Source organism: Gopherus evgoodei, chromosome 4 (genome assembly GCF_007399415.2).
Source record: "Gopherus evgoodei ecotype Sinaloan lineage chromosome 4, rGopEvg1_v1.p, whole genome shotgun sequence".
Lineage (NCBI taxonomy): Eukaryota > Metazoa > Chordata > Testudines > Testudinidae > Gopherus > Gopherus evgoodei.
In genome coordinates this window covers 110,569,966-110,597,194 of record NC_044325.1, presented here as the reverse complement: position 1 = coordinate 110,597,194, position 27,229 = coordinate 110,569,966, and the positions used below count along the sequence as shown (strand labels likewise).

The window sequence follows — 27,229 nt, the reverse complement described above, 5'->3', positions numbered from 1 at the left end:
GTATTCAGACAATCTTTTCCCCTTTAATTTCAGTCATGTATCTATGCACTATGAATTACACTTATATAGCCCACCTCAGTGGCTCCACATTCTTTTGATCTGGTATTAAAATCAAATTTAATTTAATCAAATTCCTAATTTGCCTTAAATAATGTAATCTGTTCTACTAGGAAGAGACAAAGCTGCCCTTGCAGCCTGCTGGGAACCCTGATTCCTGAGCATATCCCTCTCTGTCTCAGAGAATTTTTTGGGGAGGGAGGGCTGGGGGAGGGGAGGGGGGGGAAGGTTTCTCAGCTCAGCATGGTTCTTACCTTCACAGCCCAGATGGACTGATCCAAGGGGTGGAAGAGTTTAAAACAGAAGCCATCCTTTTTGGAGGGTCTCTCAATCAGTTCGCAGGAATGGAGCAGGATGGTGCCCACCCACTGACCGACCTTTGATGTTTTATAAATCAGCAGCACTCCTGGTTTCAGAACACACCACAGCTTGGTCCAGCTTTTCAGAGTCCCACGGATCTGGGAGGGAAATAAGCAGAAATAGTTTGGGGTTTTTTTTGTTTTTTGTTTTTAATTCTTAAATAAAATATTTTAATCCAGTGCAATATGTTCAGCATGCGCCCCCTCTCAAAAGACAGATTTTGATTCCTTTATTTATGCTGCCTAGCACTGTACTCCTTCAGTAGTCTCGTCAACTTCAGTAGGCGTATTCATGGAAGAAGATATTCCACATGAATCAGGATATCAGAATCTAGCCCTTACCATTTTGTGAGTTCACAGCCCCCTTTTATTACACACAGACACTTATCTTTTAGTTATCAACCACACGAGAATGATTTGGTGACAATGCTGGTGGACATTTCAATTAGGACAGTAAGTATTTAAAAGGTTATGTCTAGGCTAAGGGGCCTTCAACGTTACTTTAATGGTCCGCTGTGGGAAACCATAATTAATAGGTTTAATTAAATATCCTCATTTTGTAAAGCACCTTCTCTGACTGGTTTACTTTTCAGGCATACTCAATGTAAATTCTCTCTCGTAGGCAACACATGAAGCCGGATAGCACGCGTTGCAGGTCAACAGATTCGGCTTTAGCCGTTTTGAGTGTAAGAGAGTGCCCAAGTGAGACCTAGCTCTTCTTGCCCAACACCACACATGGGCTGAATCTCCATATGCAACCCTTTTGTTGGTGTTGCTGCTGTGATAACACATAATATATGGCTTGTCACTGAGCTGAAGCTGTTTTAACAGCGTCAAACTCTTCAGGACAAAAATGTTTTGCACAGGAAGACAAATAATAAAATAAATCCTAAATGCTGTACAAAGACTATTAATTTTAGTTCTCTAGTAGGCTACGCTGCCTTCAGTCACCTAGAATCCACTGCTGACCACAAACAGTTTTTACATTTGTAACAAATATAAATAAATCCTATTGTCTCAAAGTCCATAATTTATTTTTTTTTAAACACCACTTTGTTTTATAAGTGTCTGAAATTGGATGTTTCTCATGGAAAGGGCAACTGACCTTTAACTACAGTCTGAAGTGTTGTTGTAGCTGTGTTGGCTCCAGAATACTAGAGAGACAAGGTGGATGAAGTAATATCTTTTACTGGACAGAAGATGGTCACCTACAGTGACGGGAATCACTGTACAGAACAAGATGTCCCTATGATAAGTCAGCAATGCTACACAAACATGGACATATTTGCTAGTCTCCCGCATCCACACCCCACAATTTCAATCAAATATTTGTTCTGTGGTGTATAAGTTTCAGGGCTCAGTGATAAACTGTCAATATCCATATGACTTTGGACAAGGAGAAATTACATTTGTCAGTTGGTCCAAAGTTTGTTCTGTGTCAATCTAAAAATCAAAAGACAAACTGTTACAAACTTCAAACATCAATGAAACACCTTGTATCTGTCTGCTCCCAGACAACTGCCACAGCTCTTCCTTGTGCAGTGAGTTAAGAAACAACATTTCTTTGCAAGGAGGACAAAAAAGGGTGGGGAAAGACCTGCAAGTCCCATTTCATTCTTCTCACTTTCACATAGCCTGGTGTCACCTGGCAATTACAGCGTTAGTAGCATATAGCTTCTAGAAATGGAATCACTGGACAAGGTTAAACAAGGTATACCCTATTCTCACAACACTCATTCAAGGGTGGACTTTCCCGCATACCCCCAAAACAGAAAAAGATGAGCACTGGGGACAGGATAATCCCCAACGCAGAAGCCTGGGATGGAAGATTGAGAGGAGAAATGTGCTGAGACTTCCACTCATCTCTTCATTCTGAGATAGCACATACTCCCACTTCAGCTCCACTGAGATTGTAAAATGGTTTTTACAGATAACTGTTAGGAGTTGCAGCAGGAGCCACATATACACTCTTTGACTGTCTAGTCTGAAAGGTAAATGCAGTTTTTCCCTAACTCCCAATGGGGAAGGAGACTGGTATTAGACACACCTGGCAACAATGGGAGGCGGACATTTTGGAAAGAAGAGTAGAAGGAGAAACACAGTGGGGAGCTCAGCAGCATCACAGGGACAGGAAGGCCAGACAAAATCCAGCCTTTTGGTAAAGCAACATCTAGGAATCCGTAGGCAGAGGGAAAAAAACGTGTGCGCGCACACACACACACACACACACACACACACACGGAGAGGGGATTACAGGAATCAGTTGTGCGCTGAACAGAGTTGGCTTCTATGTTTTGGCCAAAAAACAAAGCTAGGGCAGGCAGGGTGCAAATGAGCATTCAGTTAAGGCTGGTTGTCACACGAGCCACTAAACATAGATAGGCCACAATGGCCAAGGCAGGGAGTGGGAAAATAACTTCAACATCCTGGTTGGAAAGAGTCTGATTGCATGAGCTTCAAAGTAAGTACCCCATCAATAAGAGTCAGGAAAAACACAACCCCACACACCTACAGCAGGCATCCATCTTGGATCCAATCGCCTTTATACAGGAATATCAAAGAGGCCGAGAACCTGGAAAGATTAGCAAGAAGAGAATTCTGAATCCAACTCCTTAACATGTGTGTGGAGAGGATCCAAAACTGCTAGACTTGGGGTAAACATGCTATCTCCAAGACATTGGATGAGTAGGCAGCGGAAGGGGCAGATTTGACCAAAATGAGATGTTTGTTTCCCAGGGGATCCCGCCATTTCACTTATAGAAATCATCAAGGCCTCTGTGATGGTCCTTCCCTTGAAGTTCTGGCTCCTTCTGTTTGAGGACTAGAATAGAATCCAACACTACTTTTCAATTAGCTGCAGGAATTCTCTTCTCCCTACCTTGGTTCAATGTGATTCCTGTCTGCATGTGAAAAACTGGACATTTGATTTTCTTTTTCTACCACCTTACAGTTCTGTGCCTATTTGGGATCCAACAAAAGAACTCTCCTGGATTGAGAGAACTTCCAGAGAAGATGTGATTACTTTTTAAACTACAACTCAGGATAGAACTAAGTGAAGCAAGTACTTGAGAAAGGATCTGAAATGCCTTTGTTCCAATTCCAGTGAGGTTGACTGAGTGAAAGTGCGCAAGTCTTCCCCGCTCACTCGAAGGACGATGCTCTTGGTACTACTGCATAAAATCCAAAATGCTACAGGATTTTCTCAACCATTTATTTATCCCTCAACCCTCATAAGTGATGTTTTGCATTAAATACCTTCAGCCAGTCTGCCATAATCACCACACTGGGATCCTTTAGAGCGCTGAAGAGTTGCTTGGTGGCTCTTTTCTTCTCCTGTCTGTAATTCTTCTTCTGTACCTGTTTCAGAATGGAGAAAATAGCAGCTGTAAACATGTCCTTTACTGCTTGCTTTACTTAGAGAAGGGAGGGAACTGCTTACATAATGTATCTGGAAAAGCAATTTACTGTGCAAATAGAGCCCACATGAAACTTACCAGGCTTCACACGGGTTCCCTAGAAATCAACAAAATTGTATGTTCTAGTGACAAAAGTATAAGGGAACACAGACAGCAGCCAGGATATCAAGTATCTTCATTGATAGCAAAATTCTACAAGAGTTCTTGATTTAATGGTTTCTCTTATTAAACTTAGTTCTGTCAGTTACAAAGGTTACACAATCTGCTGTCTCCCTGCCTACAGAGCAATGGAGGCAGACTAGGGAATCCCTGTGAGAAGCTATGCAGAAGCAGATTGGAATTGAGGCGTATATAATCACATTTTCACCTAGACTAAATCTCCTGGAAAGTCATCCCTCATATACACAAATTGAAACCTTTGTATTACACCAGATATAAACTTGGCCACTTGCTTTAAATCAACATGCCAGGCACTCAGGATGTGACACACCTGTGCAGTGGTGAGCAAGCAGTGGTGTCATATTGATGTCAGTATTCAAGATTACTTTCATTGTGTGTATCATATAGGTTATACCAGAGCGGCTGGCTCTACCATGTGGGCAGAATTGCCTATGGCAGCCAAACATTTGTAACCATTTCCAAGGTACATGAATGTAGGGAACAAGGCACTGATATTTCCCAGTTTGCCAAAGGCAGCAAGAAGAGCTCTAAAGCTACTACTGACAATAATAATAGTAGCCTCTTACGCAAGACTGGTTTTGTGAACCGCCTTCCTTACCCAAAAGCACCAGCTGACCTATTGCTTTGAGATGGTGATGAGAGCTAACTAGATGGCGTTAGAGCGCACTCTGTGTGTTACTAATAAGAGCTAAAAAGGATTACAATCCTCCTGCTGGTCGAAGGGCTCTGTGATACATAGATAACTGTTCAGATGCATGGGGATCGTGTGGTTTTGTTCTAATTACAGGATATTAACAACTCCCACATGCAAGACTGGATACAGGAACAAACAGCTCTGAACCTGCAATGACCAAAACGAGCGAGCAGCTTGGTGGGTCATGGGAAATAACACTCTGAAGTAAAAGGAGAAGAAGTAGTTTACAAGGAGGTGGTTTTTTTTAATATTTTCTAAAAGGAAATAGCTTGGTGACACTGTAGCCCAAGGCAACCCTTATTGTTTTGTACATACCTTCAATGTCTCCTTCTTAGTAAATTTGGCTGTGGGAGATGCACACTCTTTATCAGACCCATTGCAAAGCTTATACTCAGTCTGAAAAAGAAAAAAAGAGGAGGAATGTGTTAAAATGATTAAGTGAAATGCTTTAATGAAAAAGTTGATTAAATCTTCCAGGAATCCACTAAAGGCAGATTGTAGACTTCATCAGCACAACATTAGACAAGCTCACCCAGGAAGGGCACGTTTGTAGTGTAATCTGTGAACTTCCTTTTACACTTACAATTACTTAGGCCATGTCTACATCTAAAATTTTGCAGCGCTGGTTGTTACAGCTGTATTAGTACAGCTGTATAGGGCCAGCGCTGCAGAGTGGCCACACTTACAGCAACCAGCGCTGCAAGTGGTGTTAGATGTGGCCACACTGCAGCGCTGTTGGGCGGCTTCAAGGGGGGTTCCGGGACGAGAGAGCAAACCGGGAAAGGAAACCAGCTTCCCCGCGGTTTGCTCTCTCGGTCCCGGAGCCAGCCAGCAAACCGCAGGGAAGGAGACCTGCTTGCTCGGGGTTCCGGGACCGAGAGAGCAAACTGGGAACGCCGCGGTTTGCTCTCTCGGTCCCGGAGCCAGCCAGCAAACCGCAGGGAAGGAGACCTGCTTGCTCGGGGTTCCGGGACCGAGAGAGCAAACCGGGAACGCCGCGGTTTGCTCTCTCGGTCCCGGAGCCACCCAGCAAACCGCAGGGAAGGAGACCTGCTTGCTCGGGGTTCCGGGACCGAGAGAGCAAACCGGGAACGCCGCGGTTTGCTCTCTCGGTCCCGGAGCCAGCCAGCAAACCGCAGGGAAGGAGACCTGCTTGCTCGGGGTTCCGGGACCGAGAGAGCAAACCGGGAACGCCGCGGTTTGCTCTCTCGGTCCCGGAGCCACCCAGCAAACCGCAGGGAAGGAGACCTGCTTGCTCGGGGTTCCGGGACCGAGAGAGCAAACCGCGGCGAAGCTGGTTTCCTTTCCCGGTTTGCTCTCTCGGTCCCGGAACCCCGAGCAAGCAGGTCTCCTTCCGTGCGGTTTGCTGGGTGGCTCCGGGACCGAGAGAGCAAACCGGGAAAGGAAACCAGCTTGATTACCAGAGGCTTCCTCCTTCCACGGAGGTCAAGAAAAGCGCTGGTAACTGTCTACATTGGATTACCAGCGCTGGATCACCAGCGCTGGATCCTCTACACCCGAGACAAAACGGGAGTACGGCCAGCGCTGCAAACAGGGAGTTGCAGCGCTGGTGGTGCCCTGCAGATGTGTACACCTTCAAAGTTGCAGCGCTGTAACTCCCTCACCAGCGCTGCAACTTTCTGATGTAGACAAGCCCTTAGAATTCCCCCTTCCCCCCATGTTTCTACCTGTAAACAATCCCATTATTCTCACTCCTGTCTTTGAAAACATCTTGTCCCTTCTTGGATCACAAATTTTAGAACATCTAACATCCTGAAGTAAAAATTGGCCTTTCCTGATGAGCATCAATTTTAACACCACATGTTTTCAATAGTCTTTGTGTTCAGCCGAATTTCAGCCCTCAAGGAATCTAAGAGGACAGAAACTGCTTGCTTACACACAAAGTCTCTCCTTCAGGTTAGGATTGCATGCACCTACTTCCCTCCACTGCATGAACACACTTTAGCAACTACAGCCCATGACTTACATTGAGAAGCAGCATTACAGAAGAACTTGAATATTTTATTGCTTCTTTTCCTGTGGTTTAGCTAATGGAAACAAGGAGAGTTAGAACCATGTGCTCAGCCACTGGCAAATGGTCTGCAGATTACATTTTGAGAACTGTTGCAGTATCAAAAACGTGAGGGATCTGACCCCCATCTGGAGTATTTGAAATGCAAATTCCTAACCAGTCACTACTTTCTACAGAGTATGGAAAATAAGTGCAAAATTTGCAGTTAACAATATTGACAGGAACACTGTATAACCTATTACAGGTTCTTAAATACTTGTTGATGGTATTCTTCCACTTGAAAAACAAATTAATAATAATAATACTACACACAACACTTAGAAATGAAAACTTGAGTAGTATATAAATACCTTTTTTCTGTAAATAGGTTTGACCAACAATATTACAAGCATTTTTATTCATTAACCTCGCTCAGAGACAATTCCTGTGTAATTTTCAGTGTCTGCCTCCGCCCAACTATCCAGTGTTTTAATTTTTCTGGAAGGCCATGTTCTCACTCTCTAGCTGCAATGCAGTCTCCTGCATGTTCTATATTGTCTCCCCACATGGACCACCTTCTGACAGACACAGGATTTACAACAGAGACCCACCCTGCAGCTAATACCTCTACTAAAAAGTTAAGTGTGCATAACTAGATCATTCAAGGCTGTGAAAAATGTCATGCCCTGTGTGATGTAGTAGTTAAGCCAATGTAAGCCCTAGTGTAGACACTGCTAGGTCAATGGAAGAATTGACCTAGCTGCTGCTCATTGGAGAGAAGAATTTTACTACAGTGATGGAAGGGGTTCTTCTGTTAGTATCTACACAACAGAAAGTGGCTGTAGCATTTAAGGGTCTGTAGACATACCCGTACAGAGAGAATTTTGTCCTTAGAGTCTGTGTCACATTTCAAAGGCCAGTATTACATATCTGAGAGCTACAATGTCACTTTTTTTTTTTTTTTTTTTTTTTTAAGTGAGGGAACTTCTCTAAGTGCCAGAAGGCTTTTGGGGAAAGAATTATCTGGGATTATAACAACATTATGTTTTTAATAAATCCGGAGAATTAGCCTCTAAAAATTGTCAGAAGAATTGTATATATTTATTTTGCACCAGTCAACATGGAAAACGCCATGTTCTTGAGATGCAGTTATAAGCCAAACATTGGGGGAAGTGAAACACAAGGGACTAAGTACAAAACAACACTTCAGCCTGGTCAACATGAGAAAATTAGGTCAGCATAAATCAGGGGGTGAAAAGTCCCCACCTTGGAGGGGCATAGCTAAGCTGACCTAAGTCCCAGTGTAGACAGTGCTAGGCTGGCAGAAGAACTTTTCCATTAACATCACTACTGCCTCTCTGGGAAGTGGATTACCTATGCCAACAGGAATTTGGCTCTTTTGCCATTGTAAATAGGAGGGGAAGTGGCCCAAGAGACAGCAACACTTCAGAAGTGACCTACACCATGAAATAGTTTGGGAACCCTTAATCTAATATCAGATCGAGGGTTTCTCTTAGAAAGAATATGGAATAGCCACATCATTCTCAACAGCACTTAATTGGTGTTGTTTTCCATTTACCGTAGCTACTATTTTATATGAAGGCTACTTAAGAGCCTGATCCAAATAACACTGGAGTCAATGAAAAGACTCCCATCGACCTAAATGAGCTTTGGATCAGGCCCTTTAAAAGGCAGAATTGTCCCATGTTTACACTGGCCTAGGATTCAAATCATCTGCGTTCCAGTGCCAGCCTTGCCATAACCTTCTGTGTGACCTTGAGTAGGTCACTTAATCCATGTCTCAGCTTCTTAGTCTAACATACTTCATGGTGATGGTAAGGATAAATTCACGAGAGAGAGAGAGAAGTACTCCGAAACTACAGTGCTGAGCACAATAGAAAAGCTCATAAAAAAATAAATAAAGATGAAGTGGCGGTAATATCTAGAAAGATCATAATTAAAAAAAAGTTTCAAACGTGTTCTACAACAACAACCCAAAGCACTAAATCCTACAACAATTTAGTTAAACACTTTTCCTCATTACACCAAAGTACTAAAGCAATTATTATAAGGCAGGGTCACCGACACTGGGGCATTCCTGTAGTGTCATTTCATTCCGGGGGACGGTCTGCACTTTTAACAATAAATTAACTTTTTATGTCTAAGTATGGGCCTAAAACAACATCTAATTGTATTACAAGCACCACTGGGAAGTTAGCTACCTTGTGATATTGAATCGGACTAAGTTCTGAATAGAATTCTCAAGCAAAAAAATGCTTTCTGCTCTGCAACCTGGAAACCAAAGCTAGAGTTATTAAATTACTTGAGCATATCAAGAAAGCAGGCATTATGGGGATGTTGAAGTTAGGGTTGGAAACATGCCTTGTCAAAACTTTATTCAAAATCCTTTTAATTTTAGTAATTCTTCTGCCCTCCCTCAGATACAGTAGAGTATGGAAGTATGATTACCATTAACCCCACGTTACATGCTACTGTGGCTGAACATGAGTTTTTATTGTTTTAAAATGGAAAATTATTTCCATTCAGCAAAGTGCTTAGGAATATTAATAGTAGGTGCATCTAGATAATGTACTTGTGCTCTCTTCCTTTCCCCATATCTGACTTCCTTTTGCCTTGGACACTAACAGCAAAATTGAAATCAATGGCAAAAATTCTGTAGATTTCAGTGGCACTAAGATGTCACCTAAAGCGTTCACAATCACAAATCACTGCTTCCAATGGGCTTGCAGAGAATCCAGGTGTTCTTTCTACCACATGAATCATTATCAGGTATGTCCATATTAGCCTCAACACTTATTCTGCCCAGTTACTTTAGCAACTATTTTTATATTGATGATTTTTAACGTTACTTTTCCCCACTTCATTGATTCTTTCCTCTCCACTTTCTTTGCATAGTTTCACTAAGTCAATCTGTGGCTTTTAATTGCTTCTAACAAGCCAGAGAAACTTCCTAAACCACTTGGATTTCTTCTGTTTTCCACCCCAATGCAGGCCTCCTGTTTGCCTGTGTTCTCAGTAACCCACAAGCCATCTCCGACTCTCCCCTCCTCCACCCAGCCCTTTTTTCTCCCTTCTGACAACTTCCTTATTATTCCTGCAACTGCCCCTGCATTCAACACTAGCAAAATCTTCCTCCAGGTCTTCAACTCCCTTCTAACTACTACAATCCCCTCCCCAATGGCTTGCCAGAGTCCAAGCAGACTACATCTCCATATGTGCAGAATCGAGCAGCTCACCTTCCCAGAGGAACAGAGTAGCACTAAACACAGAACTCCTCCTCAAGAACCTCCACTGGCTCTCCATTTATTTCAGGAGCCACTTAAAAATGGCTTTGCTTGCTTTCTGAACCTTCCATAAACTTGCTCCAGCCCACCTCTTGGGCACATCTCTTCCTTCTTTTTGGCCCCTCTCCTTGTTTTGCACCAGATTTAATCTCTGCCTTCTAACTCAGACTTCCCAGTCTTAGTGTGAATGTTTTCTCCCCTACAACTTCTGCCGTCTAGAGTCCTTCTTGCATTGCTCCACCTCGACTCACCTCTTTTTCAAAATTTCATCTGAAAACCATTCTCCTTTCTTGACCAAGTCTTAATCACCCCACATGATATTTATTATTCAGTTCTGCAGCGGTCATTATTCACTCCACGAGAAAGATGCTGTACTGAGACTGAACTGGCAGAGGAGCCGCAGGAGCGATTTAAGCATGGACTGATGGACACTGATGACACCAGAGTGGGACATTCTCTGCCTTGTGTCAATTGGCTGTGTGCTCCAATCTTCTCCCTCATGTTCTCAGCTCAACCTCACTCCACACCTCCCCCTCCTCTCCCATCCCCCTCATTTCAAATATCATCCCGCCCCTAGGTTTTTCATTTAGCTACTCCTCTTTCCATTCAACCCCACCCCTAATTTTTTTTTTAAACTGTGGCATTAACATGATGTTCTCATTACTCACTCTGCTTATGTGCTTGATCCTCTTTCCCTTACCTTGCCTCTGTCTTGCCCATTCAGACTGGAACATCTCTGAAGTAGGAACTGTCTGTTCCTCTGTGTTTGTACAGTGGCTAGGACAAAGAGAGCGGTGCCCCAAGGCACCGCTGAAACACAAATAATGACTATTAATGTACATATGGAGCGGCATTGTATTCTAATTAGTTCAACTGAGAAAGCACTCCTGGATGACTGTTAATGTAACAGTTACAATGTCCATGTCGCATTAAAATGTCACACACTGTACCAGGTGGAATCTGAAGGAGTAAGTTATTTCCCTCACCTGGAAATTTCATATATAGGAGTAAAGGATGCAGATGCTGGGGACGAATAAAATTCAAGGGTTCTTCCCATGTTTTGTCCTGTTTCATTCAGCTTTCAGCCCTTGAGACTTCACATCTGATTTATCTTGTCCAGGTAAATGAGAGAGCCCACAATGACTCGCGTCACCTGCCTCCTCCAGTGGGAGCTGGTTTCCTAAATTGCTTGTGACACTGGAGTGGCTCATTGTCACCTCTTGTGGCAAAATGCTGATGAAAGGACAGCAGGAGAGAATATACTCTAATCTTGATGGAAGAAGCTATATTATACAGTATATATCAAATTGTGCACACACACTGCCCACTTTCGCATGTGAACTATTGCAATAAAACATCAACAAGAACTGTTTCCTGGCAAGAGCGACATTTGGAATGCTTGGACTCTTCTCTTTTAAACGATGCTCAGGGAGCACAAAGAACGTTTTGTTCCTGGATCCCACATCTATCAGATCTTTCTGCCAGCTGAGTCTGGTCCTGATTTCTTGGTTCACTGGATAAATGGCAAAAACTTTGTAAGTTGCCAGACTTGTGAATGATCTTTTATAGCACTTTTAAGCATAAACGTGGCTTTAATTAACTCAGAAAAGTTAAAGGCACGCTGCCACTTGGAACTCAAAAGACTGATTTAAGACAATGCGAGATTTGTAGTGACTCTGTTAAAGCCAAACTGATATATCATGAACACACTCTACTGGTAATTGTATCGCAATTAAAATAAAGCCAGTGGAGGCGGCTTCTAGCAAAAGTTTCAACTCATCTTTCTGACTACAAATCAAGCAATGAAATCAATACAAAAACTCTCAACATACAAAACCTCCTCACTCCTGCTCAGCTAAGCTTTCTAGCTTTGCTGCCAGCCCCTTTAATACATCACGGTACATGTGACATCTGAACTCATGTCCTATATTAATTTTAACTATAATTATGACATTCACATGGTGACTTACCAGGAAAAGGAAACTAGCACTGAAATCCAACTTCAAGATTTTATGGTTAATCCCTTAGAATAAGCAACATTTTAGGTCTTTGCAAGCAAAAAATGGGATCTCAACAGATTTCTGTCACTGCCAGTCATGAGCATTGCCAGTAGGATCGCTGATAGTCCAGGATTGTCCTGCAGTCTCCAGGAATTAAAGTTTATGGGGCCCTGATAAAGATTAATCTTTAATTAATGATATCACGTGATGAAACCTCCAGGAATACGTTCAACCAAAACTGGCAATCCTAATTGCCAGTGGACAGCAAAGTTAAAAGGCCCTAGGTGAAGATGGAAAAGATGTTAAAAATGTTTTGAACAATTAGAATTAAGAGGAAGAAGATATCATGTAAAAAGAAAGTGATGCCTCGTTTTTCCTGCTCTTATTGTTTATAATATAGCATAAATGCCCCATTGTGCTGAACATTGTACAAACACCTGGAAAGAAGCAGTTCTTTCCCCAAATAGATCACTATCTAAATAGACAAGAAAATGAGTGAGAGAAATGTAGTGAAACCTCCATTTTACAAATGAGGAACTGAGACAGAGAGCCCAAGTAACCCGCTTGAAGTCACACAGGCCACCTGTGGCAGAGATGGAAGCCAAAGCCAGGTCTCCCAAGACCCAGTCGAGTACCCTAACCACAAAGCTATCTTTCTTCTCCTTTGCAGGAGACAGTGAAAAGGTCAACAAACTTTGGAAAAGTACATGTGTCACAATAACTAAGCTGAAGATGCACGTATTTGTAATAAAGCCAGTTAAACCTGCTGGTGCAAAATAAAGCCCAAGTATTCACAGCCTCATATTCTCTGACCAATACTAAGGTTTTTCCTAGGAAAGAGCCTAATAATGCTCCCTCTCCTGCACTGCCAGAATTGAGGTAGGGTGGGATGACTGCTTTAATTTACTCCAGTCCTACACAACAGATTTCATCCTTGACTCTGAATTCTGTCTGAGAAGTATTGTGACAGAGAAGTAGGGGACTTAATGGGATGGTAACAACACACAGCCTTTCATGTCTAAGTTAAAGCCATAGGAATAAAGCAAGCCCAGATCAGCAGTGGCTGAAAAGCAGGACCATCTGACCGCTGACCATAGCCTATGTTAACGTGGTCTCAGGGCAGTTCCAGACAGATAGGTGTCCACATCAGATTTGCATTAACTGGCTGGCCAACTCAGAGAGGCCAAGGATCGGAGACTGAATCTAACTACTAGAGGATGCACTTTAACAACAGTCCAGAGGGACAATTATGGGGCAGCTGGAGAAGCTTGCTTGTCACTGTACCTGTTCCACTGGCCTGCCTACAAAGCTGTCAGGCTGGCACTTTTCACCAGCAGGGAATTCACTTTAAAGAAGGAATTAACAGGCTCCTTTCTTGAGCTACCATGCCACAGCTGGGTGTGCTCTGGCATAATCCCAACACTGGTATACAGCAACAGCCCCTTTCTACACCAGGTCCAATCCTTCTATTTTATCCAGAAAGGCAGGCGAGCAGCTGCCCAATGTGGATGCCAGTCAATTCGCTGGCAGGCAACTTTAGTACAAAAAGGCTGGTGAGTTGCTACTAAAAGCGATTGTTTGAGACCCATTGTGATAGTCTCAAGACTTGTTATAAACTGCTTTGAACACAATTTTAACCTCATCCCTGAACTTCCCCAGACATCCTGTTATGCATTCAGCCCTTTCGAAGAGCTGAGAAAGTGATCCAAATGGCTGATGAGGACTGACACTTCAGGTGTGTATTTTATCATGATTGCAATGGTCAGAAAATATCAGCACATCTCACATCTACAAACCTGGTTACATTTGCCCCCTCTGACCAATAGGGTTGCCCAAAGGATATATTTGGCTTATTGTCGGTCTCTCTACTCCCATCCAAACTCCCCACTATTTGTGTTTATTTAGTATAGTTACTGTAAACCCATGAAAATTACAATTTGAGTTCTAAAAAAGTGTTTGTTTATTGTTGATCCAGATATGACCTAATTAAATAAGCGCTCTTTGACTCACCATAGGTGGAAGCACTTTTTAAACTTAAATACTAAAAAAAAGTTGCCTATTCCCAGCTCTAGGCACTTTGACAATTAAGAGCTACAATTCATTTGACACACAGTTTCTAAACAACGCAACACAAACATCTTAGTAATGGACACGGATGCAGTGTGGAATTCACACAGGAAAATGAGAAAAGACACCATATCACCCATGGGTGAACACTTTTCACAAAGCAATCACTCTATATCTGACCTGTCAGTCCTCATCCTCAGAGGAAACCTGCACAACAATTTCAAAAGATGATCCTGGGAGCTTAAATTCATAACTTATGCTAGACACTAAAAATCATGATCTGAATAGAGAGACTAGATTTACTGCTTATTACAACAGTCTATAACCCACTACCGCCCCCCTAGCTGCCTTTTCCCTCTATGTCTAGAGGGGGGGTCAGCAACCTTTCAGAAGTGATGTGCCAAGTCCTCATTTATTCACTCTAAAATGCATTATTGGCACACACAACCTTAAACTAGATTTATAGAAAAAGACCTTCTAAAACACTATCATATATAACTAAACTATTGTTGTATGTACAGTAAATAAGGTTTTAAAAATGTTTAAGAAGCTTCATTTAAAATTAAATTAAAATGCAGAGTCCCCAGGACTGGTGGCCAGGACCTGGGCAGTGTGTGTGCCACTGAAAATCAGCTTGCGTGCTGCTTTTGGCACGTGTGTCATAAGTTGCCTACCCTTGGTATAGAGCAGTGGTCCCCAATGCAGCGCCCGCAAGGGCATCTTAATGCGCCCACGTCCTGGCCCCCGGGAGAGCACCCGCCGAAATGCCGCCGAATTTCCGTGGCATTTCAGCAAAGACACCTCTCTATGACAACGCTTGCCGCCGACAAGGGATGTCATTAAGAGGCGTCACTCCCAAATTTCGGTGGCAACGCTTCTCGATGATGTCGCTTGTCGATGGCAAGCGGCGTCATCGAGAGGCATCACCGCCGAAATGCCGTCGAAATTCGACAGCAATTCGGCGGGTGCTCCACTGCTGCAGTGGTCCTTCGGCTGGCGCCCGCCAACCAAAAAGGTTGGTGACCACTAGTCTAGAGGGACATTAACTGATCACCTCACCTTTAATAGTCCCTTGAAATATGTGTTAACTAGTTATGTTAATCAATCTGTTCCAACTTGTATTTAGCTGTGACACACTGAGTACATTTCCCAGACCTGAAGATGAGCTAGGGGTAAACTCAAAAGTGTCTCTCTCTCATCAACAGAAGTTGATCTAATAAAAAAATAATAATACCTCACCCACCTGTCTCTCTTAGTAATGGAGAGTCAGTCTGCTTACATCATTTAGGTAGGAAACGAAACAGGAAACTAACTACACCTTTCCAGATCCAGCACGTTAAATCACCAATTTCCAATACTGGGCATATTTCCAATACTGGAGCAGAGGCGGCCAGGTTTTGATTTTCACAAACCCTCAGCATCTAAGTTACAGGGGCCCAGATGCACTCCAAAGGAGCGCTCTCAGTGCGGGTGAAGGAATTCACCTGCCTACCTCCCAATGCAGGATCAGGACCCTGGTTTGGCAAAAGCAGAACCAGGCCTGGGTCTGACCTAGGTACCATGTCATCTCAGCCTTCAAAGCTGTGGGAAGGGGCTGGATAAGGTTTCAGTTTTGCCTCATCTCTATCTACTTATTAGGTGATAAATGCCCCTAACAGCATATAGAAAGAATAACCCATCAAAAGTCTGCTTGATAAGCAGTGAAAGCTCTTCTGGGTGTCTAAGTGCTCTGCAGCCTTCACCTCTTACCTAGGCACACCTATAGGAATGCAAGTCAGAAAGCAAGCACTCAACCTGGAAATATACAGCAGGGCAATACTCAAATCCCTGCAACATCAATAAATGCATTTCAATGGGGCGAAAAAGCACAGGAATGTAACTGAGAAATCAAACTCTGATTTACATGCCATTCTGTTGCCCATTATCTGTAGGCCAATCCCTTGACTAGCATGAGTGGCCTAACCACGGATAAAAATCAGCTAAGCCTCCCCATCACTCTCCTAAATCATGGGTTTAATATCACAGTCTAGTTGAGTCTCCAAGACGATGGGGATTAAAGAGGGCCCTGGGTTCAGACCGTAGCGATCAGGTGACTGTGGACAAATCACCGAACCCTTTTTTGGCACTGTCAAGCTATCTGGGAGCCTGGGTTCAAATTAGGAACTCAGCTGAGATGCAGAGGTTGGACTGGATCTCAGCTTGTCTAGTTACAGCAACAGCATATACACATGCACACAAAGCCATTTTATACTAAGAAAGGTTACTGTCTCCAGTGTTCTTCCACAACATCATCTCTTCCTGCTGCTTCTTGATCAGGATTCCACTGTGGAAGCGTTTACAATCTTCTGCCCAAACTTATAGGGGAGTAACAAGCTCTGGGCAAGGCAAATGCATTTAAAGATACACGAAAATGTGCTCTGTATGATAGGAAATCACTTCAACTTCCAGCTGTTTCCTTTGTGCTGTATTTCAATTTCTGATGAAAAACATGATTTAATTTTATAGCTTCATATCTGAATATATTAAGTTAAAATTATTAAGAGGCTTCTGTTTCTATGTGTAGCTATTCTTGAGAAACAAAATTAAGTAGAAGTCTGCCCAAACCAAAATCCCATGTCTGTTTCAAATCCAGATCCAGGTTCACAGGTTGATCCTATAGCTACACTGAGTCAATCCTGACAGGCAGGATTTTTTTTAGGTTTGGATCCTGATTTTGAACTCCACATTCAGGAGTGTTTGGATCCACGTTTTCAGCTTGGCTTCTGATACAGATGCAATGTTTTGATCTGGGATTTTGGCTCTTACTAATTATTTGTACTGCACTAATGCCCACAGGTTCCATTGTGGTGAATGTTGTACAACAACATAATAAAAGTCTCAGCTCCCAACAACTAAGCTTTAGGCTCTCCTCCCTGACCAGAAACGCTGTTTCAGGGGATGCCTCTTAAATAGCAGCCTTATAGTGATCACTATTGATCTCTATATTATAGTAGCCCCCTTGCCTCTCCAAGACCCCAAACAATCATGGTCCTGTTGTGCTAGGTGCTGGACAGGCATACAAGGCAGCGTTGATTCATCTGTATCCTTCTAAGCATGCTCTCTTTCATATACGGTGACCAGACAGCAAATGTGAAAAATCGGGACGGGGGGGGGGGGGTAATACGCGCCTATATAAGAAAAAGACCCAAAAATTGGGACAGTCTCTATAAAATCGGGACACCAGTTCACCCTATTTTCATATCACACACATGCACACAGCATTATCGTATGTACTGCCAAAGATGCTCACTAAAGGAGTTTAAAAATGGAACAGTTGATTAACAACCCACACTGAGAAGAGATGCAAATGAGACTAAGAACAAGCCCCACAACTCCATAGTACCTTACTAATGGAGACTGGAGTCTGTGGAGCCTCATCCTTCAGTGCTGACAGGCTGTTTCCTTCCATGTCTTTTCCTGCAACAGAGCAGTATAAACAAGAAACTGAGAATTTCTGTGGAAAATCATGGCTAATTCAAGCAATTACTCTAAAAAGACCTCTGCTAACACAGAGCAGGAGAAATTGTCACAGGCGTTAGACACAGTAGGGCAGCTCCAGGAAGACAGAGCTGCTTTACATAATCTAGTCCATATGTAAATTAACTTCAGAAAACATGGTTACAGATTTGCTGCAAGAGTTTCAGATACCAAAGGGCACTATTTAAAATGTTTGGTCTTTTCAATTGTTACTATGTAAAAACTACATCCAAAAAACCACTTAAAAAAAAAAGGGAGCGTTAAGGTTGCAAAGTCAAGCGCTCAAAGAGTAAGAAACGCCAGAATTAAGGCTGCCTGTGCACTCTTAATTTGGTTCCCTATTCATTAGGAGATGGTCTTTAACTATATGTTCACATCCTATTTTTCCACTGGCCTTCTGCCTCATTTAGTGCACAAAATAACGCCCTGGTAAGTTTTTCAGTATTTCGTTGTATCCTCCTTGCTCAATGCATGGCCCCATACCTAAATGTATTTGACAGTGTACATTCTTTTCAACAAATATTAACCTGAATTATAAAATTTTATAGAACGAGAACTGTATCTAGATGTAATTAAACAATGAAACAATAAAAGATTACAGGTTTTCTGGAATCAACTATTAAGATCCCTTGACCAAGAGGTTATTGGATACAACAAGAAATATTAACAATAACAGTTAGCATTTATGTAGGGTTTTATATTGTCAAAGCAGAGTACATATATTTCATACATGTTGAATATTTTAATGTTATAAAATATGCAATTCTATTCAGGACCATACAATGTCATTATCTAGACAAATTCTGTATTTTGGGTAAATTGTAATGATGTCCTTACACTAAAGGAAAACTTATAACCCCTACTGAAAAACACATTCTATTAGACTAGATTTTTATTTGTCTTGACACTAACTTTGTTTTCAAAATTATTAGTCCTTAGGGGTTCACAATGCTTGATACAGTAAATAACCACTAAAACTGTTGGCCAAAACTCAGTGACAATGTATTACCACCAGACGTGTTCATAGAGAAGTTTCCAAATGCTACCACAGTGCAGACAAGTCTCACAGACACATAAAAAACACGGGGAAATCCTGGGGCAGCACTACTGAAGCCAATGAGAGTTTTGCCACTAACTTCAATAGGACCAGAATTTCACTTAGAGCATTTTGTGCAGTGGACTGGAAGTCAGGACTTGAAGCTTTATTCTTTGCTCTGCCACAGATGTCCTGTGCGACTTTAGGCAAGTCTTATCACCTCTGTGCCTCAGTTCCTCCATCTGTAAAATATGGATAGCACTTGCCTACCTGATGGGGTGCTGTGGATACATTAATTTATGTTTAGAAGAGCTCCGATACCATGGTGATGGAGAATCATAGAAATTGGACAAGTAGTCCTATATATAGTACCGCTAGTACCATTCTTGGCTTGGGCCAATGAAACAAGAGATATATTAAATAACTGTACAACTGAATCAAGTACAAATTTGGCATGTCAGTAAGAAGTAAAGTCTTAAAAATGCATCTAACAGCCATTTAAGAAGCCAAATGCAATAAGAAAAGCAGGCAGGCAGAAACTTGTGGAGGAAATTAAGTTTCTTATGACATTTTTTCTGTTAACACATTCATTATAAAATGAGTGAGAGAACAATCTGATAAATAATCAGAGTTATGACTGTAAAGTCGATAGGATCTTACTGGTCAGTATTGTTGAGGTTCTGTGTAGAAAACTGCTGATTACAGTCACTGATCAGCAATTCGGAGCCTCATTGCCTTAGTTAATGGTATAAATGCTTCTCAAATTTAATTTTACATTTGCAAAAAAGGCTCTCTGGACTCAGGATATCACTGAACTGAGCACCTTCATCTTCCAGCATCATGGTTAAGTGCCCCTGTGATTTCAGACACGAGTCCCTATGCTCCTCCTGCTGTGCAGTGCAGAGGAATTGACCTAAGGAAGCAAATGCCTACAGAGAAAGGAGAAAAGAGAGATAGATCCCTCCACTTCCCTATTTTATGCATCGGAAACAGAAACACAGAGAGGTTAAGTGACTTACCCCAGGAAACTAGTGCCACAGCCAGGAACTGAACCCAGATCTCAGACTACCAATATAATTCCTTAACTATAGACACATCCTTCCTCTTAACAATCCTCTTTTCCCTTCAGAAAAGGAGGCTAGAATAGTCACTTCATTCTCTGATGGACCCAGCTGCCTCTGTGCTTAGTTTGTCATGTGCACCATTTTCCTGTCATTGAGTTCAATATGCTACCATGGAGCATATCACATCATGCATAATACCACAGATCACAATAATGCACTAAATTCAAACACAGGTATCAGACAAGGCTGAAGTTGGTTCTTTATTCACAGTTCCTTAGCTGTGATACTAGCTTCTTATTCCTAGTTTCCAGCTCCTTATTCAAAGGCAGTGTCATGCCATGTCATATTTAGTCATGCATGCAATTCTACACTTGCATGCAAAATGGCATCCTCCACACAGCACGACCTCATATATACACTGTGTGCGAGGTCATGTTGTGTGGAGAATGCCATTCTGTCCATGCAATGGGAGTCTGGATGGAGTTGTCCCACAGGCAAAGCTGGTCCTGGGGCATACAATGCATGCCTTGCATATAGTGACTACACATTACTGAACAAAGGCCAAAGCTGTTTTAAAATAGAGCACTGCAAAATTAAGTTGGTGGTCATGTTATCAAATTAGTGATTGTGATAAAAATGTAAGTTACTAATTAATTATATATTAATTAAATAATCACATAAGGAGCTGGGTTTTGACTGGCTGTACATGATAAATTAGATCTCAGGTCACCTCAAGGGACACATCTGTGCAACCATCAGCCTGTTCTAAAGCTGGGACATACCACTTGCTGACCTTACAGAAGTGTTGATACTTGGGCCTACAAATTTCCCCTAATTGTAAACTCAGTTGTAAAAAGTATAGGAAAGTTCACAACATGTTAACATTTGTTACTGCAGGTTAATGTAACTTAAAGTCAAGTTGCTTTCGATAACAAGTGTTATAAACAGGCATAAGAGAACCAGACAGAGACTAGATGAGTCCAAACAAAAAGGTCATGCTGATATAATTCAAGGATTATGCTGAAATTCCCAATGATTATGGGAAAAGCAGACGATATGGAACCAGAAATTAATGAACCAATTTTGATTCGTTGGATGTTAGGCCTAATTGATAGACAAAATAATGAGGGGATGGGCTATTGCATCCGTCCTTCCCTCTGAGAGTCCTTAAAGAAAGATTTGGGGAAGGAAACAGAACAGACTTGAGGCTAGGGGAACGTGGCAGTCGTGAGGGTGAAGCACGTTGCCATTTCCTGGAACCCCACACCTTTGTCATCCTGATCCTGAGAGTGGCCTGGTCTGGTCAAGACCTGAGAGGGGGAACCAGATGACACTGCCACCACTATCAGCTCCAGCCTAAACACTACCTGAGATGCAACAGGATTGGACTGTACCAGCAGCAGCAACAGCTCCCTAGGGTTGCCAACATTGCATTTATAAAAAAAGGGACTGATTTCTTAGCATCCCTGCCACCCCCCAACCCACCCCATTCTCCTCCAGATATTTATTATTATTATTGATGATAATAATAAGCAGTGCTTACCTACATTTGCCAAGGGTATTTCTTGCTGCTTTTTGCAACACTCAGCAACTCCCCATCTTGTTGTACAGCGATGAAAAAATAAGACATGTCTCTTATAATAATAATAGACTGTTGGCAATCCTAGCTCCAGCCCCTCTCAACTAACTTCTCTTTTCTCCAAAAGGACAGTGATCAACATCTCTGATACCATCTAAGACAGTGGTTCTCAACCAGGCGTACATGTACCCCCAGGGGGACATCAACTCATCTAGATACTCGCTTAGTTTTATAACAGGCTACATAAAAAGTACTAGTGAAGTCAGTGCAAACTAAAATTTCATACAGACAATGGCTTCTTTATACAGCTCTATATATTATACACTGAAATGTAATACAATATTTATATTCCAATTGATTTATTTTATAATTATGTTAGAAATGAGAAAGTCAGCAATTTTTCAGTAATAGTGTGCTGTAACACGTGTGTATTTTTATGTCTGATTTTGTAAGCAGCTATGGTTTTGGGTACACAAGACAAATCAGACTCCTAAAAGGGAGACGGTAGTCTGGAAAAGTTGAGAACCATGGATCTAAGACTGTCAAAGAAGGGCATTTTCCTTCTAAAATGGAAAGGCCCTCATATTCCCAACACTTGTCTCTCATTCCCGCCTACTCTTCCATCCCAGTCACATTCATAGAAAGCATGTGCATGTGCAGTTTTTCTTAAAAAAAAAAAAACAAAAAACACAAACAAACCATTTCAGAACTTTCTGAATATTCTGCTGTACTCAGATATTTCCCAAAAATAGTAAAAAACCCTTTGACAGAGGCAGATTGGGTTGGTGCCTGGGATAGCACTTGGATTAGAGAACCATAATATACCCTGGGAGCCTCACAGATCCTGTGACGGAGAAGTTATTTTACAAATAGCCTCTTTCTGCACATGTACAGTATAATCCACTGGGTGAGTGGGCCTTCTCAGGCACCTAAGTTGAAAAGAAACTCTTTCAAATAACATTTTAATTTGATTCCCCCAAAGGGCTGGGGGGTGCTGTGCACTGTTTTGGGGGTAACTCTTGAGCACTGGAGATACTGGTGCAATGACCTGAACCTTGGTTTGATCACTTTTTGTGCACAAATAAACATTGCCAGAATGGGCTTGTGTTAAGAAGAGTGGTCTCTTCCCCCACTCCCTGCCAGGCGCTGTATTTTGGGAAACTTGTGGTCAAATGACCCCAAATTCCAATCACCAACATAGCCCCACAACCCCATGAGACATGCCAAATTTCAAAGCAATTCAAGTAACCATGTGGACTTTAAAGCTCAACTCTAAGTGCTCTAAATAGAAAGCAGGTCTTAACTGCAACAACAACAGAGCTATAGCTGTGCTATAATTAGATCCATAATTTAAGAGTACTCTTGGATTCCTTGCTGACACTAAGTTCTCACATAGTAGCAGATACAAGTCATGTTTTCTTGACATCTCCAGTTGGCTAAGAGACTCCATCCCATCCTCATGGGCAATGACCCGACCTCAATTATTCACGCCTTTGTCACCTCTCAGCTGGACTACAGCCACATTATAAACTTGGGCACAAAGCCTTCAGCATTTGGGAAGCTCCAGCTAGTACAGAACACTGCAGGGCACCTCCTCAGCAACACAGGCTACCACAAACACATTACATGTATCCTCTGCTCTCTGCAGTTGTTTCCCAAAGAATTTCTAAGCAATTTAAAGATCTTGGTCCTTATCTTCAAAGTGCTCGATGGCATTGGGTTCAAGCTATCTAGAAGATTTCCTAAGATGTGGAACAAATACCTCAGGCACACTGTAACTCTACAATATAGAATCATAGAATATCAGAGCTGGAAGGGACCTCAGGAGATCATTTAGTCCAACCCCCTGCTCAAAGCAGGGCCAATCCTCAACTAAATCATCCCAGCCAGGGCTTTGTCAAGCCTGATCTTAAAAACCCCTAAGGAAGGAGATTCCATGACCTCTCCAGGTAACCCGTTCCAGTGCTTCACCACCCCCCTAGTGAAAAAGTTTTTCCTAATATCCAACCTAAACCTCTCCTAGTGCAACTTGAGACCATTACTCCTTGTTCTGTCATCTGGTACCACTGAGAACAGTCTAGATCCATCCTCTTTGGAACCTTTTTTCAGGTAGTTGAAAGCAGCTATCAAATCCCCCCTCATTCTTCTCTTCTGCAGACTAAACAATCCCAGTTGCCCCAGCCTCTCCTCATAAGTCATGTGCTCCAGCCCCCTAATCATGTTTGTTCCCCTCCACTGGACTCTCTCCAATTTTCTTGACATCCTTCTTGTAGTGTGGGGTCCAAAACTGGACACAGTATTCCAGATGAGTGTTGGGGGGGAGGGATAGCTCAGTGGTTTGAGTATTGGCCTACTAAACCCAGGGTTGTGAGTTCAATCCCTGAGGGAGCCATTTAAGGAACTGGGGTAAAAGTCTGTTTGGGGATTGGTCCTGCTTTGAGCAGGGGGTTGGACTAGATGACCTTCTGAGGTCCTTTCCAACCCTAATCTTCTATGAGACCTCACCAATGTCAAAGAGGGAAATGATCATGTCCCTCGATCTGCTGGCAATGCCCCTACTTATACAGCTCAAAATGCCTCTAGCCTTCTTGGCAACAAGGGCACACTGTTGACTCATATCCAGCTTCTTGTCCACTCTAACCCCTAGGTCCTTTTCTGCAGAACTGTTGCCTATCCATTTGGTCTCTAGTCTGTAGCAGTGCATGGGTAAAGCTTGTGTATGCAGTAGGCAGAACTTTCAAGGGGGGGCAGTTCTCAGACCATGGAATGAACTCCACTGGGAACTCAGGATAATCACAAACTTCACCACCTTCTACTCCAAGTGCAAGGCTCATTTCTTTGACCTTGCCTTCTCTAACACACACATAATAGCAACATGTATTTTTAAATGACAAACAAACCTAAACAAGACACTCCACTGCACTTGCTTCTATCCCTGGGGGTGGGGGAGGATGAGAAAACAACCACCGAAAAATAGATGTGTAGTCACGTTGCTTAATAACCACTACTTCCAGGTGCTCAAATACTGCAGCAGTGAATGTGCTATAACAATCTCTCTACAGAATAGATCCAATATACTTTGACCAAGTACTGTATGACATGCTGATTATTGATACTGTCCTGCCCTCACTTTTTAAAGCAAATGTTAAATGGATTAAAAAATGGCTAACTGACCAGTCTCAAAAAGTAGTTGTCAATAGGGAGTCATCTCTGAATGGAGAGGGCTCTGCAGGGATCAGTACTAGGCCCAACACTCATTAATATTTTCATCAACAATCAGAATATAAAAATCATTCCTGATAATGTTTGAGGACAGAGCAGTCCTACAGAGCAATCTGGATTCAAGCAAAATCCATTTTACTTCATCTAGGAACAAGGTATACTGGCCACATCTATCAAATAGGGGGGCTGTGTCCTGGAAAACAGTGACTCTGAAAAGGATTTAAGTCATAGAATCACAGAAAAGCAGGGCTGGAAAGGACTTTGAGAGGCCTTCTGATCCAGCCCCCCTGTTCTGAGGCTGAATCAAGTATATCTAGACCTTCCCTGACAAGTGTTCACCCAACCTGATCTTAATCTCCAATGACAAGGATTCCGTAACCTATTCCAGTACTTAACAATCCTTGTAGTTAGATTTTCCTAATATCTAACCTAAGTCTCCCTTGCTATAGATTAAACCAATTACTTCTGGTCCTACCTTCCTTGGACATCAAGAACAAGTGATTACTATCCTCCTTATAACAGCCCTTAACGTATTTTAAGACTTATCAGGTTCCCCCTCAGTCTTCTTTTCTCAAGACAAAACATGCCCAGTTTTTGTAACTTTTCCTCAGAGGTCAGGTTTTCTAAGCCTTTTAGCATTTCTGTTGCTGTCCTCTGACTTTCTCCAATTTACTCTACATTTTTGTTAAAGCATGGTGCCCAGAACTGGACACAGTACTCCGCCGAGGCTATTCAGCGCTGAGCAAGAGCATGACTGTTACCTCTTGGTTTTACATACAACACTCCTGTTAGTATGCCCAAGAATGCTATTGGCCTTTTTCACCACTGCATCACATTGTTGGTTCATGTTCATTGTATGATCCATTATAACCCTTAGGTCCTTTTCAGCAGTACTACTGGCTACTCAGCTATTCCCTGTTTTGCATTTGATTTTTCCTTCCCAAGTGAAGCACTTTGCACTTGTCTTTATTGAAGTTAATTTTGTTAATTTCAGACCAATTATCCAATTTGTGAAGATCATTTTGAATTCTAATCCTGCCCTCCTAAGTGCTTACAACCCCTTCCATCTTAGTGTCATCCACAAATTTCATAAACGAACTTTCCACTTTATTGTCAGCTTTATCAATGACTTCGCTAAACAACTGAATGTGAACTCCCAGTGTGATCCTTGGATGTATTAGGAGTAATGAATAAGAGTAGGGAGATGATTTTACCTCTGATTATGGCAGTGGCGAAACCAGTATTGGACTACTGTATTCAATTCTGGTGCCCGCATTTAAACAGGATGTTGAAAAATTGGAGGGGGCACAGAAAAGAGACAAAAAGTGATTCAAGGGCTGTAGAAAATGCCTTACAGTATTAGTTAAAGAACTCAACCAGTTTAACTTATTCGAAGGAAGACTGAGACGTGGCTTGATTATGGTGGGTAAATACCTCAACATGGACAAAATACTGGGTCGTAACAGGCTCTTTTAATCCAGCAGAGAACAAGAACTGATGATGGGAAGTTGAAGCCAGAAAAATTCCAATTAGAAAAGGTGTGTGCCTCATTTATCAGTACGGGTGATTAATCATTAGAACAAGCTATCGAGGGAAATAATGGATTCTCCCTCCTTTGGAGTTTTCAGATCAAGAGTAGGTGCCATCCGAGAAGATACATTTTAGTCAAACACAAATTCTTACTGAGCTCAGTGCAGGGTAAATGGGATGAAATTCTGTGGTGTTATACAGGTCAGACTAGATGATCTGATGGTCTCCACTGACCTGAAAACCTCCGACTATGAAACCTTGTTACTGGTCCTTCTGCACACACCCCTTTATCCAAGTTTCCCCTCTACAAAGATGTTCGGTGCTACGGTTGTGTCAGGATTACAGACTATAAAAATCCCTTTACGGGGAGGCAGGCAGCACCTAGTTATGAAGCAATTCAATGCAGAAACTAATGAAGAAACTTCCCTTCTGTGCAAAACAGGGTCTTATACAAACCCTTAGATATGCTTAAGCATAGGTATCGCTAGCAATCAGTACTAACAGCAGCAGCAATGGCTCAATTAAAATTATAATAAATAGCAACTTCTTTACTTATTTTACAATTTCAGAGTCAAAGTAAACAAGTGAAATGCATTATGTCAACTGAGTATGTCATTTCATTAAGAGCAGTAATTTGCAGTTAAGTCTGATCACAAATTTGCAGTTAAGTCTGATCACAGAAACATTCAAATATTTGACTCTCTGATTTACATCAGAGATTTCTGTGCATGATTTCAAGTAAGCTGAAAGAAAACAAGATGCACTGCAAACTAGCAACTCCTGTATCTTTTCAGATACCATTCACTGATTAGAGAAAAATGAAATGCCCTACTTCAGAAAAATCCTTCCTCTGCCCTCTGTAGCTCTTATCCAAATAAAATGAATATAGCATTAACATTTAAAGTAATGTTTCAAAATACTGCTAAGTTCAATAAGCCATCAAATTATTTGCATGAAACAGAATCTTTTGAAGCAAAAGTGTTGTCCTTATAGCTACAAAGTTGTCGGAACAACATACAACACTGAGAACCATTTTGCATGTTCCCACAAACATGGTCAAACTGAGGGCTGGCATTTCTATGATGGAATTTTGGAATTAACACAAAGAAGGTGAAGGTGAAGATATTCTAGCCACAGAGAGTTTTTTTCCAAATTCCACTCAAGTGCACCAAGCCACATTGCTGCTGTATGAG

General features: G+C 42.0%; 1 protein-coding gene and 1 long non-coding RNA gene across 5 annotated transcripts in view; one reads left to right on the top strand and one right to left on the bottom strand.

Moving 5' to 3' along the window:
* Positions 1 to 27,229, bottom strand: part of OSBPL5 (oxysterol binding protein like 5) — a 214,500-nt gene that overhangs the window by 64,406 nt on the left and 122,865 nt on the right. For all 4 annotated transcript variants that reach the window (XM_030560548.1, XM_030560547.1, XM_030560546.1 and 1 more), the window contains 4 exons: positions 17,472 to 17,545; positions 5,022 to 5,102; positions 3,672 to 3,773; positions 312 to 515 (listed from right to left, as the gene is read on the bottom strand). In XM_030560548.1, the coding sequence (XP_030416408.1) occupies positions 312 to 515; positions 3,672 to 3,773; positions 5,022 to 5,102; positions 17,472 to 17,545 (461 nt within the window). The remainder of the gene's footprint in view (positions 1 to 311; positions 516 to 3,671; positions 3,774 to 5,021; positions 5,103 to 17,471; positions 17,546 to 27,229) is intronic.
* Positions 14,672 to 20,729, top strand: LOC115650497. Its single transcript, XR_004000105.1, has 3 exons — positions 14,672 to 14,768; positions 17,649 to 17,653; positions 20,719 to 20,729. It is a non-coding gene; the product is annotated as an uncharacterized LOC115650497 (long non-coding RNA).